General features: G+C 42.8%; 1 protein-coding gene across 1 annotated transcript in view; it reads left to right on the forward strand.

The window, feature by feature from the left end:
- Positions 1-21,114, forward strand: part of MRE11 (MRE11 double strand break repair nuclease) — a 266,838-nt gene that overhangs the window by 174,608 nt on the left and 71,116 nt on the right. The window contains exons 13-16 of the mRNA XM_088455727.1: positions 4,083-4,256; positions 4,713-4,775; positions 5,953-6,160; positions 9,107-9,181. Coding sequence (XP_088311853.1) covers positions 4,083-4,256; positions 4,713-4,775; positions 5,953-6,160; positions 9,107-9,181 — 520 coding nt within the window. The remainder of the gene's footprint in view (positions 1-4,082; positions 4,257-4,712; positions 4,776-5,952; positions 6,161-9,106; positions 9,182-21,114) is intronic.

The following is a 21,114-nucleotide window of genomic DNA, read 5'->3' on the forward strand; positions in this document are numbered from 1 at the left end:
GATTGTATAGTTGTATACCCTGTCTCGATGCAGGAGCGTTAGCCTATAATCGGCTTTTGACGCCCCTGCAACGATTGGGATCGGGAGGTCGCATCTTATGTACAGTTTAATATTCGTCGGTTCGCGCCTCCCGATCCCGTAGAAGCCCGTACACACTGTGCTATATCTGAATACCGGGGACAGACTGCACGGCTGATCGGGACAGTTTTACCCGATCAGCCTTCAATTGTAAAAGTGTGTACCCAGCTTAAGTGACTCCTTGCTACACTGTCATGTACATCGCTGTGGACAAACTCCTGAATAGGGATAATACTGCCTGAGCACACACTAACTACTGCTATATATTCAGCAAATGGGTTAATATTGGCCAGCGTAAGGAGAGCTTTACATTAGACTGATGTCGTAAAGCAAAGATTTCATATGTTACAGCTCAGCTAGGATTTAATTGCCAGATTGCACCAGAGAAAAGCTTTAGAGAGAATTTGCTGCCTGACACTTTAATGCGCTTGCTTTAAAGCTGAAGTGTTCCCTTTACCAATTCTCACTTTCCCAGTGATGTATAGATGTCATTTCTTGCATTATTCAGCTAGCTGCCTAGGTAAATAGCCTGTTTTGTGGTTTAGGATAAGTCCACAAAGCCTGAAAGGATCAACTTGTTTACACCCAGTGTAGAGATGCAGGTAACAGTTTAAAAGGACAGAGCCATAAATATATATGACAGTAAACCGTTTAGAAAAGTACACAGCCAGACAATGCAGCCTATTCCTATAGGGATTCTGATACCTCTTAGCCACACAAAGTGGCCTGTGCTGAATGACCCGATGCAAGAGACAGGAAAGATCTTTTTACTTTGTCCTTGATGAATCGGCCCCCTAACACCCCCCCCGGGCTGCGCTGTCTGCAGACCTTCCCCTGCCAGCGCTGTGTACATTATCCATTGCTGGACTTCAGCACACACTAGTCAGGGGAGGGAGAGGACTATCCCTGATAATGTTTTGTTTGCACTGTTTGTGCATAAGTACTTTGTAAGGCGTTGCGGAGCCCTTGTGTCGCCACATAAATAAAGGGTGATAATATTGATGTGCAAAATATGTTGCAGATCCCGTTACATTTAGGGAAAACATCCAAAACAAGGATTTGCTTTGCCAACGTTCCTTAAGGCATAAACAATGCTGGGAATAATAACCTTGCAAAGTGGAGTCTATGCATTTATTTCACAGATTATCTGCGCCTGCTGAAAGCCCTTTGTTTACAACAAATTAATTTCAGAAGAGTAATCACATAGCTTATGCTATACCGTGTTATGTTCATACAGTGTTACTCAGCCTCTGCAGGGTGAGTAAACATTTAATGCAAAAGTCTGTGGATTTTTGTTATTTAATAACCAGGAATCCAGCAAGGATGGTAACAGTGAGCCATTTGGTATTGAGTTTGATGGCGTCTTGTCAGTGTTCCCGCTGATCTATTGCTGTTAATTTGTATGGAGTGAACACTATAATTCTTTCACCTGCTAACTGGTGTTCAAACATGAAAATAAAGATCTTACCAGTTTATTTACTAAGCGGCAGCTTGCAATACAGACACTAAGGGGAATATTTACTAAAGTGCGGGTTTTTAGAAGTGCAGATGTTGCCTATAGCAACCAATCAGATTCTATCTGTTATCTTCTAGAACAGGGGTTCCCAACCACGGTCCTCAAGGCACACTAACTGTCCAGGTTTTAAGGATAGCCATACTTAAGCACAGGTGACTTGATTATCAGATTCTAGCTATTATCTTCTAGATTCAGATTCTACTTAACAGTGGCAACATCGCCACTTCTAAATACCCGCACTTTAGTGAATACACCACTACGGGGCTCATTTTACTAACCAGTGGCTTGCAAAAGCCGCCACTTCTCAGTGTGTTTAAGCCTGAAATAAAATATTTTTGACCACATCAGTCTTAATTACTAACAGTACATATGTTCTGTGATTCTTCAATCCTAGTATTCCCATATTTATTTAATAAGATGAAAGCGAGATTCTGGTAATTTATGTGTGTGCACCATGAATTTCACAGTAATGGCTTATTTATGTAAGTAACTTTGCCTCCGTGGTGTTGCGGTATGAGCATGAAGGGACACTGCAGGAGAAATGAAGCACCCGTTAGGCCATTAAGGTTATTCATTCCTGTGGCAGTGAGCCTGCTCTGTGTACATAGGGACGGGAATAAGAAATGTCAGCGTGTTCAGATGGGGTACAGTGCTCTGATGGCGCACACAACAACATTTTAGAGGCTTAAACGTTCAAATGGGGTACAAAACTGACCGTGTATTCATGGGGTACATTACAGATCGTAAAAAGCACAAGCATGTGCAGATGGGTGCATAACAGTGGAAGTAGCTTATATGTGTTCAGATGGGATACAAAACACAACAGAAGAAGCTTAGATGTGTTCAGAACACAGTGATGGAAGCTTTAACATAGCAAGATAGAGTACAGAACACAACAGAAGGAGCTTGAACACAGTCAGATGGGGTACAAAACACAACAGAAGAAGCTTTAACATAGCCAGATGGGGTACAGAACACAGTGAAAGAAGCTTGGACATGGTCAGATGGAGTATAGAACACAACAGAAGAAGCTTGAACATGGTCAGATGGGGTACAGAACACAGTGGAAGAAGCTTGAACATGTTCAGATGGAGTACGAACACAACAGAAGAAGCTTGAACATGTTCAGATGGAGTACGAACACAACAGAAGAAGCTTGAACATGTTCAGATGGAGTACGACCACAACAGAAGAAGCTTGAACATGGTCAGATGGGGTACAGAACACAGTGGAAGAAGCAAACAGATGGGGTACAGAACACAGTGAAAGAAGCTTGGACATGGTCAGATGGAGTATAGAACACAACAGAAGAAGCTTGAACATGGTCAGATGGGGTACAGAACACAGTGGAAGAAGCGGACAGATGGGGTACAGAACACAGTGGAAGAAGCTTGAATATGTTCAGATGGAGTACGAACACAACAGAAGAAGCTTGAACATGTTCAGATGGAGTACGAACACAATAGAAGAAGCTTGAACATGTTCAGATGGGGTACAGAACACAGTGGAAGAAGCTTGAACATGGCCAAATGGGGTACAGAACACAACAGAAGAAGCTTGAACATGGCCAGATGTGGTACAGAACACACTAGAAAAGCTTGAACATGGTCAGATGGGGTACAGAACACAGTGGAAGAAGCGGACAGATGGGGTACAAAACACAGTGGAAGAAGCGGACAGATGGGGTACAGAACACAACAGAAGAAGCTCGAACATGGCCAGATGGGGTACAGAACACAACAGAAGAAGCTTGTACATGGTCAGATGGGGTACAGAAGACAACAGAAGAAGCTTGAACATGGCCAGATGGGGTACAGAACACAACAGAAGAAGCTTGAACATGGCCAGATGTGGTACAAAACACACTAGAAAAGCTTGAACATGGTCAGATGGGGTACAGCAAACAACAAAAGAAGCTTGAACATGGCAAGATGGGGTATAGCAAACAAAAGAAGCTTGAACATGGTCAGATGGGGTATAGCAAACAAAGGAAGCTTGAACATGGCCAGATGGGTTAAAGAACACACTAGAAAAAGCTTGAACATGGTTAGTTGGGGTACAGAACACAGTAGAAATAGCTTGAATATGGTCTGCTGGGGTACAGAAAACAAAAGAAAAGGCTTGTATATGGTCAGATGGGGCAGAGAACACAGTAGAAAAAGTTGTATATGGTCAGATGGGGCAGAGAACACAGTAGAAAAAGCTTGAACAGAACTAAATATATAGTATATTCAAACTTCTTTCATTGTGTCCAGTGCTCTCTTTCCAGTAATGTCAGTGTAAACAGCGCTGGCATATTGCAATAGGGATCTTAGATCCCGAAGTCCCAGCACTTCCCACTGTCTGTGCGTTCGGAGAGCATTAAAGGAAAATGTGTAAGTACATTAACTGCATATTCTTTATAAACAATAAAACCCCTGAGACGGATTCGATCCACACCTACACTGATTTCACCATAGTTACACTAAACTTTTTCCTGTGTCATCAGAATGTCCAGTTGTCTCTTCTTACCGAGCGAGGGATGGGGGAGGCAGTACAGGAGTTTGTGGACAAAGAAGAGAAAGATGCCATAGAGGAGCTGGTGAAGTTCCAGCTGGAGAAGACGCAGCGGTTTTTGAAAGAACGGAACATTGATGCCGAGGAGGAGAAGATTGACGAAGAGGTGGGAACTGGCATTAAATGTTCTTGGGGAGATTTATCACACCATCTGAAGATGACTAGTGGAGGTGTTGTTATATCAACTTAGCAGATTCTAGCTATCGTTTTATAGAACGTACTAAATAAATCATGGCTAGAATCCACTTGTCCTATTTAGAAGGTTTGATTCACCTCCCCCAAAAAAGTGAGTTACTTGTTCATCTAGAAGAATATGTTTTAGAGGAAATTGCTTTATACGGGTTACTTGTTTTTCTATTCATGTTAAAAAAATTTAATAATTCCCATCAGATGCTACAGCAAAGGGCAGGATTGGTGGTGGTCCGTGGGATCCACGTGTCCTGGCTGGGAGATCTCCTGCAGGATGGACCCCTCAGCATAAATATACAGACATCTAAATAGTAACATTGATATTTGACACATGGATATCCTTTATTCTAATTTGCCAAATTCTGCCTTCAAGGTTCGAGTGTTTAGGCAGACACGAAGAGAGAACACTAATGAGGAGGATGAAGAGGTTCGAGAGGTGCGTACTTTTATTTTCTGTATCTTGTGCGTGTCTCCATGGAAACACATTGCAAGTCAAGTAGTGCACAGATATCACAGTAAATATAGTAAGGCGTGATTCTGACATTTCCCCCTCTGTTCATTCACATTTTTTTTTATATAATGTAGTTTTGTTTGAGTCAGATAAATATAAGTTAAATTCTATTTCAATCCACCTTATAACTAAATGGCAACTCGCATGATCCTCAGCAGGTCCATGGTCCATAAAAGCTAGGGCTACAGGTTCCTGTTGGAGAATTTATGTATCACATAGCAACATTAGGGCAGCGTGTTTCCTTGGATTAGAGTCTACCTTTCAGAAAAGTTGAATACATATCATTTAGATTAGTGGCCAGGGACCCCAAATGTCAGGGTTCCATTTTCCTGGCGCCAAATGTACCAGCGGGCCTCTTGTATGAAGAGCACAGTGGTTGAGGCAGTGTCCTCTTTGGTGGAGGTACAGCCTATGGTTCGTGCAGGATATCCGGCCAAAGGGCATGAGTTTGTTGAGCACGATGACTGCGTCTGTGAGAAACCAGAAGGCGATGGGAGGATTTGAGCAGATTGAGAGGACCTAGTCATGCAAAATTTTGAGCAGCGATTTCCAATTAAGGAAAAAAAACAAACCAACTGGTGGGAGAGTCTTGTTCTATTCCCATTGAGGTTTTCCTGTTGCCTGGTAAACCTAGGCCCACTTCCAATTTGTGGAGCTGTCTCCAAACAGTAGTCATTCATTGTGAAGTGCTTTAGGTGGACCATCTAGACACACAGGGGGCAAAACCAAATCATTGGCCACACTTTACATGCCCCTAGTTAGCTTGCAGTCTGTGTAGTACGAGACCACCATGTTTGGGTTAGTATAAGTTTGGTAATACTAGTGATATCTTGTACATCTAGATTTGCCTTGACTCTTTGCTTTTTCTGTTTGCTAAATTTTCCTGTGCAACAATGTTTTAGAGCTGATTTTATACTAATGGTTGTCGTCCATTAGTATAAAATCATATAAGTAAGTATAGAGAAAGCAGACTGAATAAACAAGGACAAGAAGTGGGATTTTGTCTCTGCCAAAAAATACATGAAAAAAATACTTAGCGCATGTCCTCAATCGTGAGCGTCTATCATGGTAATTGCCACCATTATTTTTTGTTGCTTATCAGGCGATGAGCCGAGCTAGAGCGCACAGATCTCAGGATGTTAATATGAGTGATGATGATGATGGAGTACGAAGGAAGACCTCCGACCCAACCATCGATGATTCGGACGATGACAGCGCTCTGGTATCAGGGAGAGGGAGAGGAAGGGGTCGAGCCAGTAGAGGACGTGGACAGATCACATCCACACGAGGAACTTCAAGACGTGGAAGAGGTCTGTAGTCTTCAAGAGGAATATACATTTTTATTTAAATTATTTGTTTCTCAAGAACATATCCTTTCACACATCCGGGGCTCACACACAATATTTATCCAAATGCAGAAATAATCATTTCTTTAAGTATAGCTCTTTCATCTTGAGGAGGAGATGTATCAAACCTAAGGACAGTGGAGGTGTTACCCATAGCAACCAATCAGATCCTAGATATCATGTTCTAGAATGTACTTGATAAATGATAGATACTGTAGAAGCTGATTGGTTGCTATGGGAAACATGAAGGACACGTTGACGTTAGGTTTAGGCTGTGGGGAGGGAGGGTGCGGTTTAGGCACTAGCGGGGGCAGGTTAGGTTTAAGCATCGGGGAGGGAGGGGTAGGGTTAGGGGTTAGGTTAGGTTTACTTACCTTGGGGTGTCGGCATTTTAACTGGTCAGGGTTCTGACCTCCGGGATCCCGAGCGCCGGCATCCCGTACCCAACCCGTACGGAGTCACCCTGCAACCCTTTAGTGGTGCAACATTGCTCCTCTATTTCCTTCTGCCACTATATATAGTTACAGGGCCCAGCCAGACTTACTATAAGAGACCTGGGTGCTCAAGTACTTCTGCTTTTACGAACTCCATTTGGGTTCCAGAGTTCACAGAGGAGGAGACACCTGTAGCATTATAGCCAATCAGCTTTCAGGTACTTGTAAGAACTGTTCGGAGGCCCTGTCCTTATTAAATACCATGTAGAATGGCAGCTGTAGAGAGGGTGTGATGTATGAGTTTTATTTAATTTATTTTATTTAAGTGTATGAGTGTGGCGATGAGTGTATATGATTGGCATGGCTCCTAGCATGGCTGCAGATTCTTCCCATTGCTATGTTCCCAGCATAAAGTTCTATAATTGTATAACAGTGACTTGGTTGGCATTTTAGTTTAACTGGCATCTTATGGTGGGTACACACTACACGATATGCTCCCTGAGCGATATCGTGTAGTGTTGTCCTCGGCAGGCTGTGCTCAATGTCGTTCATGACATTGAGCACAGCCGCTGAACGATATCATTAACGAGATCGTTCAGCGCCGGGCTCTCTCCCCCATTCCCTGACATGCAGCAACCTGACGAGATCGTCAGGTTGGCCTGCATGTCAGCCCGATGAACGATAATGACCAACGACCTGCGGGAACCTCGTCATCGTTCATCTTTTTGGTATTAAAAATGGACGATAAAGTGGACGACTGAACGATATCGTTATTGTTCAGTCGCCCACTTTATCGCCCAGTGTGTATGCACCATTAGACTAAATTTTGGTGTCCGGAGATTTCTGTCTCACTTGAGCCCCTGGCTTTTACTGCTGGTACATCAGGATTTGCCTCCTCTCATTATATAAGCCCTACTCTGTAAGTACGATGAGTGGGACCATGCCAAGTTATTTGGTGGGGTCAGAAGGAATCTTTTACATAACTTTGCTGTATTCACCCTAATGTATCACCTGACAGTACGATGGTTTCACAGGCTGGTGAGCGGCACAAACACTGGAGACGTGATATTTATAAAAGAATTAGTCTTTGCAATCGCATTGAAGTATTACACATTACAGCCCCTTCCGCACCAGCTGGGCCTCCTGTAATCATGTAATACATTGTTTATAATGCACAATTTCCAAGAAATCCTCATTCATGGAACAATCCCAGAGGGAACAGCAGCCGCATACATAAGCAGGTCACATCCATTCATCACATGCATTTATATGTATGACATTCATCTGTCATTCATGGACAGTGTCTGTAATAATGTCTTATCTCCATATCTATTCTAACTGTGATGTATAAAAGAGGTTTGTGCTGCAGACAGTTCAGTCACAGGGGGTTCTTGTGTTTGCCAGGGCGAATTGCAGAGGTCTTGAAACAGAAGGGTCAACACTGCAAATATTGACTCTTTGCATAAAATGAATGTAATTGTCAATAAAAGCCTGTGACACTTATAAATGCTTGTAATTGTACCTCAGTATACCATAGTAACATCTGACAGAAAGGTCTAATAACACTGAAGCAGCAAACTTTGTGAAAAAACAATTCTTGTGTCATTCTCAAAACTTTTGGCCATGGCTGTACTGTACATCTCAGACGGGACTAGCAGAGTGGCCTGGCTTGTCCGGAGTAGTCATGTGAAATCTACTTACAGACCACATTTGTTGACTGAATTTCTGTACCTAGTACATAGGCAAACACAGGGGGGGGTTCCGGTTGCCTGGAAACCCTCCGTCCCAGCCCACACCACCACAATAGAAATAGTAATAGAATAGAATATAGGTGCAGGATGTGCAGTATGGTCCTCCCTGGACCCAGGGACTCATGTGCACCACACTCCATGCATTTGTTATAGATATGCCAATGCACCATGCTCGTCCTACTTGTTAGTACCTGTAATCTTTGGCTTGGAGGTCCAGATATCCACCTCTGCCATAAGATCTGCTGAGGTGGTCACTTTACTGCTGATGGCACCCTTCTTCCACACAGTACAGTGAGGGAGTCACTCAAGCATCTATCATACACTCTTCACCACTTTACCTCCCACTTCTACCAGTTTGTGGGGCTCTGATTTCCAGTATACCTTGGAGGACGAGCACCATATAAGACCTTACTTATCAGCCCACCTAAACCATTCCCAACTGAACAAAAAGCATCACATCAGCATAAATGAGGCCACAACTCTGATCTGTTACATGAAGACCTGTCCAACTATGCTACACCCACTTCTTAGACAACTAATAATCTGTTGGCGGGAGGGAGTGGGGCGAGCAGCTCTCAGGAAAGAATATTCAGAAGGGGCAGACCAGCAGGCACTAAGCCTAATGCTAAGCACTCCGTAAGGTTGGTCTCTAGCCTTAACAACTTTAAACAAGAATAGTAGTTGAATCAAAAGGTTTATATTGTACATATGGTTATGCTTTGCAGGAAGTAAAAGTAGTGATCCGCCCTCTAGTGGCCGAGCAACGAAAGCACCCTCCAAAAACATGTCCATATTTGATGGTAAGTTCCAAGTCAATTTCGTTATGTCTAACCTACTGTGTTTTTGGAAAGAAGGGATTTTCACTGCTATAATTTATAAAATGTTTCTCATAGCAGCTTAAAGAGACCGTTTAAAGTCATATGTTACAGGGAACTAAATTTATTAGTAATTTTGCAATATTTTACCATCATGCACTGTCTAGGCATCTAATTCCTTTATCCGTTTTCTAGCTCTTTCCTTTTTTTTTAGTAAATCGGAAAGTGTGAAAATCTTGTCTCTAAATTAACAAGAGTGGATGATTGGTTTTTATTTAAATCTCCTGAAGTACTAACTTATATCAGAGTTCTGCACAAAATGTCATTAACTTTATGGAGTGACAATATGTTGTCTTTGTACGATTAGTAAGGAGGATAAGGCCGCATTTCATAGTCTTTCTTCATTTGCATCCATTGATAGCCAGTTGCAGCAAAGCTAAAAAGTAATCCGTTGTATTTCCGCATTGTCGCAGAGAGACTTTAATTTTCAGGCCTGGAAAATAGTGTGTAGGTGTAACTGCCTATGGTCTGTGTGCGGCTGTATCTGCATGCAAAACGCTACGTTACTGTGTCACAGGCACGTCCATACAAACCATCCAATCACACCATTTGTATTCCCGGTTAATGGAATGTAAACTGTGAAGCTATAGGAAAAGGAAACCTCTTCTCTAAAATTTCTTGCATCAAACATGGTCTGGAGCACAGGTTCTCAAACTCGGTCCTCAGGATCCCACACAGGTCACGTTTTCCAGGTCACCCAGCAGGAGCACAGGTGTATTCATTACTCATTTTAAAAGTTCCACAGGTGGAGCTAATTATTCAAATGTGTTTCTGTGAGGAGACCTAGAAAGCATGCACTGTTTGGGGTCCTGAGGATCGAGTTTGAGAACCACTGGTGTGAACGAGCTACCAGGTCCCGTGCGACTTAGCTTGTTCCAAGCGTCTTTCTCGCCCAGTATGCATCTTAGTCGCAATCCTATAGAAGTGCAACGGAACTTGTCGCGATAGGACACATCTGTAATATCAAGAGAGAGCTTTAATGGAAGCGGCGTGCATGCAATTGAGCGTCCGTGTATGTCTTCTTCATTCTCTCCACAATATTTAAATCATTTATGTAAAGTTACTGAGAGCTACAGACGTGTCCACACACCTCTTACCTCCGTACGCTACAAGTCACGTTAAACATCACGCGTGAGCTCCGTGCGACTTGCAAAGGTGTCCGAATAGGATGCACAAGCAGCTTCGACCAATTAAAATGATATGTGGCATGCCTATATTCTGTGTGCGACTGCGGGTGTATCTGCATGCGAAATGCTATGTTACAGTGCCAGCTGCTAGGACACTGTAATGTAGCATTTTGCATGCAGATGCTCGTAGTCGCACACAGGGCCTGATTCTGCAAAGATCGTAATTGTAAAGCTGCACGCAGGCTATAGATATGATGTATGCACGCAGGCTATAGATATGATGTATGCACGCATGCTATAGATATGATGTATGTACGCAGGCTATAGATGCACGCAGGCTATAGATATGATGTATGCACGCAGGCTATAGATATATGATGTATGCATGCAGGCTATAGATATGATGTATGCACGCAGGCTATAGATATATGATGTATGCACGCAGGCTATAGCTATGATGTATGCACGCAGGCTATAGATATGATGTATGCACGCAGGCTATAGATATGATGTATGCACGCAGGCTATAGATATGATGTATGCATACAGGCAGCTTTGCAATTGTGATCCTTGCAGATATGGTAATGCAGCAGGAGGCATCACACCTCCTGTGCATAACTTATCCGAGCTGCGTTGTCCAACGCAGCATCGAATAATCTACGTAACATCGGCCGGCTGTGGTGACCCATGGGGTCCTGTAGCCGGCCGCCACAGTTTACAGGAAGAGGCCAGGAAATCTCTGTCAGCCGAAGGAGATCCTGGCTTCTTCCCTCCCCCTGCAACGGCGGTGACATGCCTCTGTTTCAGGAAAGGGGGAGGGGGCTTGGGCGGGGATCACCGCCCCTCCCTGCCAACAAACGGCAGCAGACTGTCAATCACTGACAGTCTGCGAGCGTGTTAGCAGGACCCATTCTGCACACTTACAGAATGGTGCCTGCGCCTGCACTGCTGAATCAGGCCCACAGAGTAGGGATGGCCATCAATGTTTTCAAAACATCGATGGTTCCTGGCCAATGATAACTAGTTTTGCCATCGATGGCAGAGAACCAATGGTTCTCTGTCATTGATAGATGACTGTGAGCCGATGTTTTTTTTTTTTTTTTAATTACAGGACGGAGCTTAACCCCGTCCCCATTTTTGATTGGCTTGCAGCCCGGCATCCCCCAGGAGTGGTGGTTTGCACCTCCTCGATGGCTCACTATAGATGGTTTGGGTGCCATAGATGGTTATCACTGATGGCCCCATCGATGGTAACCATCGATGTACACCCCACCGATGGCCATCTCTAACACTAGGCATGCGGTGTATCAATTTAATCAGCAGAAGCTGCTTGTGAATATCATTCGCATCGCTTTGCGAATAAGACTCATTTGAATGTATATAGTCACACAAAAAATCGTTTGGCGCTGCCGAGTCATGCCACGGCATGGCGCGACTAAAAGGGCTGTTTTACGCGCAAGGAAGTAAGATGTATGTGGGCACACCTGTACCCTTTCTGTGATTTATAACAGCCCTTATTTTCCCACAGCCCTACTTCTAAAATTCTACCTTGAGCGATATATATATATATCTCTACAACTGCGCACAGCACATCAAATATAATATTTATAATCTAAATGAAAGTAATAAAACGAACTGCTTCTATGTAATAAAGACAATCTAGAACGTGATGTACATTGTATGTAAGGGACATAGATGGGTGTACAAGAATACAGTTATACTCCACAGACTAGTACAGATTCATGGCGTGCCGCGGTGATAAATTGTCTCAGACAATGGGTTATTTTCCTGCTCCTCTCGGATCCGTACGTCTCGCAGCCCATGACACCTCTGAGAAATGGAACCATTAGACGGATATTAAAAAAACAGAAAACACAGCAACCTTTTTACTCAGAGCTGCAATATCCTCTTATAGATTTCTTTACTGATACGATTGTTCCCAGCCCTTTTACCTGTTGTACAAGTTCATGGATTCTCTGGACATGAATATTATTAAACCATCACACATTTATTTATTTATTACCAGTTATTTATGTAGCGTACACATATTTCGCAGAGAATATTTGGCCATTCACATCAGTCCCTGGTCCAAGCGGAGCTTACAATGTATATTCCCTATCACATGCTCACACACTTACACATTAGGGATAATTTGTGTTGGGAGCCAATTAACCTACCAGTATATTTTTGGAGTGTGGGAGGAAACCTGAGTACCCGGAGGAAACCCATGCAAGCACAGGGAGAATATACAAACTCCACACAGGTAGGACCGTGGTGGGAATCGAACCCATGACCTCAGTGCTGTGTGAACAGTAATGCTAACCATTACACCGACACATCTGAATAAAAGGAATACAATAGATGATTATGCTCCAAATTATTGTTTAGTTATAGACCATGTTAAAATAAAAAGCAATTATGAGAAATACGGTGTTAAACATATTGTTGTCCATTCTAGTAAACACTTTGTGATGTTAAAATAATCGGATAAAAATAATCGTAATAAACAATAAACAGCGGTTTTGTCCTGCAAAGGCACTAGGACGTAGGGACCCAGCTTAGACATAAGACACTGCATCATTGCTCCCTAGTCCTAAATGATGGGCTGAATAGAACGATCGCCTCCACTGTGGGCACGTTAGGTATACTTTATATATTTATAGACGCATAGTGTCACCTTCATGTCCTAGTTTTCCGCTTCAAAGGAGTGGAAGCCCCGTGGATGACTAATAGGACGCTCGGCAGATTATTTATCAGAGTCTGGAATAACTGTGTATTGACGTCATCCATTATCATTCTGATAATATGTTTATATAATGTACAGGCAGGTGTATTGGCAATAGTGGCTCTATATGAAACAGATGTCCATGCTGTGTTTTGAAATTGAAATGAGATTACAGATAAAGTAATAAGGGAGGTGTCTCTTTGAATACTAGCTTTTATAGTATTCAGCCGCCCCCTTACTGTGTCCTTAAAGCAGGGGTGGGGAACCTTGTTTCTGCCGAGGGCCATTTTGATATATGCAGTATCCGGTACGCAGATTATATATATATATATATATATATATATATATATATATATATATAATGTCCACTTTTACTCTACAGTCAGGTGCATAAATATTGGGACATTGACAGAATTTTCATATTTTGGCCTCTATTCACCACCACAATGGCTTTGAAATGAAACAAACAAGATGTGCTTTACCTGCAGACTTTCAGATTTAATTTGAGGGTAATTACATCCAAATCAGGTGAACGGTGTAGGAATTACAATGGTTTCTATATGTGCCTCCCACTTTTTAAGGGGCCAAAAGTAATGGGACAAACTAAACAATCCTAAATCTAACTTTCACTTTTTAATACTTTGTTGCAAATCCTTTGCAGGCAATTACAGCCTGAAGTCTGGAACGCATAGACATCACCAGATGCTGGGTTTCATCCCTGGTGATGCTCTGCCAGGCCTCTACTGCAAATGTCTTCAGTCCCTGCTTGTTCTTGGGGCATTTTCCCTTCAGTTTTGTCTTCATCAAGTGAAATGCATGCTCAATCGGATTCAGGTCAGGGGATTGACTTGGCCATTGCATAACATTCCACTTTTTAGCCTTAAAAACCTCTTTGGTTGCTTTTGCAGTATGCTTCGGGTCATTGTCCATCTGCACTGTGAAGCGCCGTCCAATGAGTTCTGAAGCATTTGACTGAATATGAGCATATAATATTCCCGAAACACTTAAGCTGGCCACACATCTAAAGATTATCTGTCCAACCAGCCGACTAGTTGATTGGATGGAATGAAAATCTGGTAAGGTATGACAGCAAATTACAATCAGCAATTTGCTCCCAAACGCCACAAAATGGACAAAAACTGTTGTTTGAACAAATTGTTTAGATCAAACATTTAACAGACTTGTCTGAACGATCATTTTCATCTGTTTTCTGACATTTAGGAGCAAATTGCTGATCATCATTTACTCCCATACGTTACCAGATTTTCATTCCAACCAATCAACTAGTTGGCTGGTTGGACAGATAGAGGGGTATTCAATATGAAACGTTAACTTCACTGTCGAAGTTAACGTTTCATATCAGAGTTTTTTTCTGCGTTAAGGTATGGTGCGCGCCCCCGCTTATCCCCGTATTCAATATAAAATTAACGAAAATGGGAAACTCCGAAGTTGGATTTGCGTAAAGTTACGAATTTTTCCTTAAAATAATTGTAAGACCCCCTAAAGTGCTAAAAACACGGGGGAACACTATGGATACCCCCGTTTTAGCCTTTAATTGAAAGTCGGGGATTTAAATAGCCGCAGCAGGTGTTTTTTTCCCGACATTGAAGAAGTGATACAGAAGAGCACTTAGATTATTTGTTTTGTTTTTTTAAGTGGTCCCATCAAATTTGGGGTACATGAAAATGGGTACTAGCCTATTTTTATGTCCCTAAAGTAAGTTTTTAAAAATTCTGCATTTGTCCACCTGCCGCTATAATTCTATTCTAGAAAACATCTGCCGCATACTTGCAAATAGCCCTGAACCTATTTCCCTATTGTTTAACAATTTTTTCCCATTTTTTTTTTTTTTTTTCACCCAATTTTTAAATAAATTTTTTGGAGGTGTCCCTATTTTTTTAAAAAACTTTTTTTGACACAGTTCTTTTTTAAATGTCATTCCCAGGGGTGCAGGCTATTTTTTTTAAGCCTGCACCCCTCAACCCCAATTCTGCACTTTTATTCGACACCTATTCAATGGTGAAAAGTTATCACCGTTTTTTATCAAAGACTTGTCAAAACTGCGATAAGTCTTTGAAATTGAATAGGGTGTAAAAGTAAAACCTGCGATAATGACGTCATAATTGCGATATTAACGCAAAAACGATGTTATCGCACCCATATTGAATACCCCTGAAAATCTTTAGATGTGTGGCCAGCTTCAGAATCAACTCCAGACCTTTTACCTGCTTAATTGATAATGAAATAACGAGGGAATAGCCAACACCTAGCTTTTGAGCTGATTGTCCCATTACTTTTGGCCCCTTAAAAAGTTGGAGGCACATATAGAAATCGTTGTAATTCCTACACCGTTCACCTGATTTGGATGTAATTACCCTCAAATTAAATCTGAAAGTCTGCAGTTAAAGCACATCTTGTTTGTTTCATTTCAAAGCCATTGTGGTGGTGAATAGAAGCCAAAATATGAAAATTCTGTCAATGTCCCAATATTTATGCACCTGACTGTATTTGCATAACAGTACTACACTATATTACTGTCATGGGCTTGTATTAAGCCCCTTTTTTAAGGTTGATTAAAGCAAAATCACCCTTGGATTATCATCCTGATTACATTGTTGCCACGTGGATACTGGTCTTAGGAGGGTTTCCTGACTATCAGATAAGCTTGATACAATTTTATTTTTGGTACGCACAGTATTTACCGTTTGCGCACTTTATCATTTATCTTAAATACTACACTATTAGGCGCACGTCTCTTATTTTTCAGTGTTATCCTGATGACAATGAATTAACATCGAAACGTTGATCGCTACCTACCTGCTGTCCTAGTCGTTTTTACACAGAGTGCCGCCGGTTTGTATGTATATTGGAGCCCCCCGTTGTGGAGCTTCTCCGGAGGGCACCTGGAGGATTGTCTGATTTGCATGGGATTGCCACCCATACAGACATATGGCCGCCGTGTGTTTAGTTTACAGCTGCCATACACAAGATGGCCGCGGCTACTTCCGCCCTCCAGCAAAAAGATGGCCCCCGTGTGATTAGCCTACAGCCGCCCTTCACAAGATGGCTGCGGCTACTTCCGTCCTCCAACAAGATGGCAATGTATCCGGAAGTACAAGTTTGCACTTCTGGATCCTGTATCACACACTGAAGGCATATAGCCCAGACTCAGAGGGGAATCAGCCTTAGTCACCGCACTGTTAGTGATATACACGCCCGCCTTGTTAAGCGGTGTGTAGACAACCCTTTTGTTTGATTGTTTATTCGATCCCAAATTACCGTTGACGCGGACACGTGACGTCACTAAGATGTCCGCCGAGCAGTGCGCATGCGCGGACGGCACTGTTTGCTAATCTGGCCTAATTTTTAGGCACACCCTTAGTAGAGGGTATATAAAGAGGCACTCCAGGACCTTGGTATCACCCCTGAGGAAGTCCTAAAGACTAAACGCGTTGGGGCTGGTTCTTCTTAACCCCTAAGTGGACTTTTCTCTGCTATACTAAGATAAGCATTTTGCTATTTTATTAAGAGGGGTATTCAATGTGAAACGTAAACTTCGCCGTCTATGCGTGTCGAAGTTTTCGCCGCACATCGGAGCTTTTGCCGGCGAAAAAGTATCGCGCGCGCCCTCGATTATACCCATATTCAATATGAAATCGTATAAACCGGCACCTGGCGAAAGTGAAATCAGCAAAAACTTTGCTGATTTTTGGGGAAATTACCCTCACCCCCAAAAAGATGCTCTGACATGGGGGATCACTCTGGATACCCCCGATTTGCCCTGCTGAAGGTTTTTGGGGACTTTAAACAGGCTCAATAGCTGCTATTTTGGGGATTTGGGAAGGTGGTGAAGAATAGTATTTAGAAGTTTTTTTTGCAGAAAATAATTAGTCCCAGCAAATTTGTGGTACTTGAAAATGGGGCTGAGCATATTTAAAAGTTGCAAAAGTGAAGTTTTAAAAAAACGTGAAAAAACCACCTGCCGCTAACACCTGCAATGAAAAAAACACCTGGGGCATACTTGGGGACCCCCCTAGATTGTAGTTCGTTAGTTTTTAACTTTGTACCCCCCAATTTTTTTCACCCCTAAAATGAAAGTGCTTTTTTTGGGGTCTTCTGAGGTATATTTAAAAAAAATGTTGACACAGTTTACCTTTGGGGGACTGTCTGAAGGATACAGGGTGGTTTCTGAAATGTTGCACCCCAAAACCCAATTCTGCACTTTTTTTCGCCACCCATTCCTTGGTGATACTTTTTCACAGGGTCGAATGCAATATACTTTTCGCACCGGCGAAAAGTTTTCAAATTGAATACGGTGTAAAAGTAAAAGCGGCGAAAATGACGTCATCCGAGCGAAAACATCGCAGAAACAGAGTTTTCGCTCCATATTGAATACCCCTATAAGTGTGTATGTGTGTTTCGTATTTGGTCTAATTAAAGCAATTATTTACCGAGATTCTCTCCATTTCTGGCCTGAGCTCTACCACTTGGTGGGGTATGACGCCGGATTGTTTATGACCCAAAACACAGAGGAGTGACACCTTTACATGCATTAATTTATGCACCATCTGGTACGTAGATATTTGTATGTCCACTATTGCTATTTCTTTGCTTAAAAACTACTACACCATATTACGTTTCTATGGGCAAAAAATTCTGAAGCCCAAATTTTAAAGTTCCACAGAAAGAGTTACCCCCTTGGAAAACTTTGGAAGTGCTGCCAGTTCGGGTTAATCTGACCATTGCAAGTACCACCTGGACATCAGATAAGCCTTTAATTGTATTATTTTTGGTACGCACATGACTTATTTTGAGCACAAGTTCATTTATTTTAAATACTACACTATTAGGTGCACCTCTCATTACTTTCCAGCACTTTGTTCCCCGATTGCCACACTGAGTATTGAGAAATTTCAGCCACCTGTTATTTCCAGGAAGTGTTCTTCACAACGTATCATCACTATTATATATTGTTTGACTTTATCTACATAATTCGAAACTTGTGCGCTAGTATGCACTTGTTGTTTTCAATATATATATATATATATATATATATATATATATATAAAAACAGTATTCACGGGCCCGGTGCAGGCCACGCCCCCTCCATGTGATGTTTACACAGGGCGGGGCCACACTCGTCAGTGATTACAGCAATGCCCGGGGCTCCAGGGAGCTGTAAGGGCAGCGGTGTGAACGTCTGGAGTGTCCTAAGGATTCTCCAGGTGGCACTGCTGCATACATTCTGGATGTAGGGTGCCATTCTAGGTACCCTGCTAGCCAGATGAGGTTAGCAGAAGAAAGCTCAGAGGGCCAGACTAAATTAATCTGTAGGCCGTAGTTTCCCCATCCCTGCCTTTTAAAGTGATAATTTCATCTTCTTTTTAACTTGCCATCATCAGAGCAATTGGATACTTTATGACCAATTTAGATAGCAGCCATTCGCACATACTGTATCTGCCTATTTTGGTAGGCTAATCATCACACTACAAAAATAATATAAAAATGACATATAATGACTGTAAAGCGAAGGTTAAGATGGCTTGATCCAAATAAGATTAAAATCTGAGAGGTCCGGGGAAAAATGATACATAAGGTAACGACAGCTGTTGCTGATGATGGGTAAGTTGTGTGAGAGATTACTGCAATACGGCCACCTGTATTGAAGCTGTCATTCGTGATCGGTGTTGATTATGGTTGGAAAGAGGTGAGACCAGCAAGGTGAATCAGTCATTGTAGACATTTTTTTTAATTTAAATTGAGTTTATTTTTCAAGAGCATTTTTAATTTTACAGAAACCAAGAAAAACATAAAGCACATAGAAAAGGCAATGACCTGCACAGAAAATCCACACAGTCCATATCACAGAGCTTGACAAATTTTTCTAAAATCTAGGAGCCAGGGTGAAAGTGTAGGAGCCAGACCACCATTCCCCCCAAAAAATTACAGGAGTGAGTGAGGAGCACAGCTCTGTGTGTTATGCAACTGTTATACACACTATACTAGTCCACAAAATGGTCACAGTTGAATGGCTACAGTAAAATGGAGGCCCCCTCACTGCTCTGCACAGCGCCCCTGCTCCACCCCCCATCCTCCAGTAATAATGGACCACATTTCACATAAAATAATGGTGCCAGAAAGTACAACATAATCCCCCCTCCCCTCGTGGTCACACCACTATCCCTCTGAAGCTGCTCCGCAATCCCTGGCCACGCATAGACCCTACTACCGGAGAGCTCTATGCAGCCGGAGATAGGAGACAGTAGACAGCCAGGACGTACAGGAGGATCAGCGTAGACTGCGACAGGCGGCAGGGATCAGAGCAGGCCAGGATGGAGAGGAGTCGTCAGTGCAGGACGGGACGGACAGAGGCACAGCAGTCACCGCAGGTGACACTCAGCACATGCACTCCTGTGCATGATATGAACACCGCAATACTATAGGCACGAATCTCCGCCGGAGCGGATGAGGATCGGCTTCCTCCCTCACTGCAAAATCTAGTAGCCAGGCAGCAAAATCTAGTATCCATGGCGACCTGGCCCCCAGGATTTATCAAGCCCTGACATATCAAATATACAGAGTCACAAGTTATGCGATAAAATCATAAGTAGGAATGGAAATAAATGATTGATGATACTGGTGACCGGAAATATGTGAAGAATCTCCATCAATACCCTGAATGCAGTACAGATAATTGAGAAGTGTGAAAGTCACAATACACATATACAGAAATACACAGTCCAGTAGAGCCCAGTGGCAGCCCGTCCGTCAGTATTTATCAAGGTTGTGCCATAAGCACCATTAGTAAAGCAGGACTGCAGCCATGTAGACCAGATTCGGTCAAATATAAACATAGGGATCCACAGGGATACCATGTGGATATTATGGTTGGAGATCAGGCACCGAACAGTTAAAGCTTCAGCTCCCAGGATGCCTTGGATCCTCCTCCATATATACCCCGCCCCTAACCATAGGACTTCAGTTGCTCGTTTGGGGCGGCAGGATCAAGACGCACCTTTATAACGGGACTGCTGTGGTAGTCCTAAGCTTTTATTTTATGTTAGGTTGGCAGTACTAAGCGTATGAATAAGAATATAATATTTACCTCCGCCGGGCCGCAACACCAGTAACTAGGCTGGTAATTTCGGCAGGTCGCGGCTAAGCTTGCTAGCTACTATGCTGCGACCTGGACTGCAACCGGATGTACAGAGATGTCGGGTAAGGCAATTCCCCGCTTATGGGGAATCGCACGCAGCAGTCCTTGCTTCTGGTGTCAGAGACGCACCAGAAGCTGCTGCTGTTAGGGCCCGGGATTGTCCGCGTCCTAACTACACCACCTGGGCCTTATCTGTCTGACATCGGGGATCGGCAGCAGACACTTCTGCTTCCACGAGGCCAGCGTACCCGTATGATTAACGCAGCCTAGGGGAGAAAGGCGCTCCCTCGGCAGCTCCGACCCAGGCACAGTCCTTATGAAGGGTTTTGCACGTCTGAGTTGCTCCGCCTACCCTCTACGTGTATATGAGACGTTCACGGTCCACGCTCAGTGCGCCCTGTAGCTGTTGGTCTCAGGAGGGTTTGAGTCAGTCTCCCTGTATACCTCTCCCTTGGTTAAGGTATATAGTGTTCTATATCCTACCATTCCTTGGTGTCTGTGTAGTTGATTTAGAGTCGATTGTTTTTTTTATTACATATGCATTGTATGGGACTGTTTGCTAGCTGCTGTATTGACACTTTTATTTGTGTCTGTCAGTTATAACTATTACTGTTTTTTCTCCATTTTGGGGTGGAGATTTTGTGAGTACTTCACATTCAGGCTGTCACATAACATTGCGATTATTGCCTTTATTTTGAACATGTCAAAAGATAAAGGTATACAGAAGTGTAAGCCCTCTGTGCTGGTTTCATGTAAATCATGTACGAGTCATTTGTCCCCTCAGGACATTAAGGATTGTTTGTGTGTTGTCTGTTGTAAAGAGCCACCAAATCAGTCCAGTTTACCTGTC

The sequence above is a fragment of the Taudactylus pleione genome, unplaced genomic scaffold (assembly GCF_031769625.1).
Source record: "Taudactylus pleione unplaced genomic scaffold, aTauple2 ptg000667l, whole genome shotgun sequence".
Classification (NCBI taxonomy): domain Eukaryota; kingdom Metazoa; phylum Chordata; class Amphibia; order Anura; family Myobatrachidae; genus Taudactylus; species Taudactylus pleione.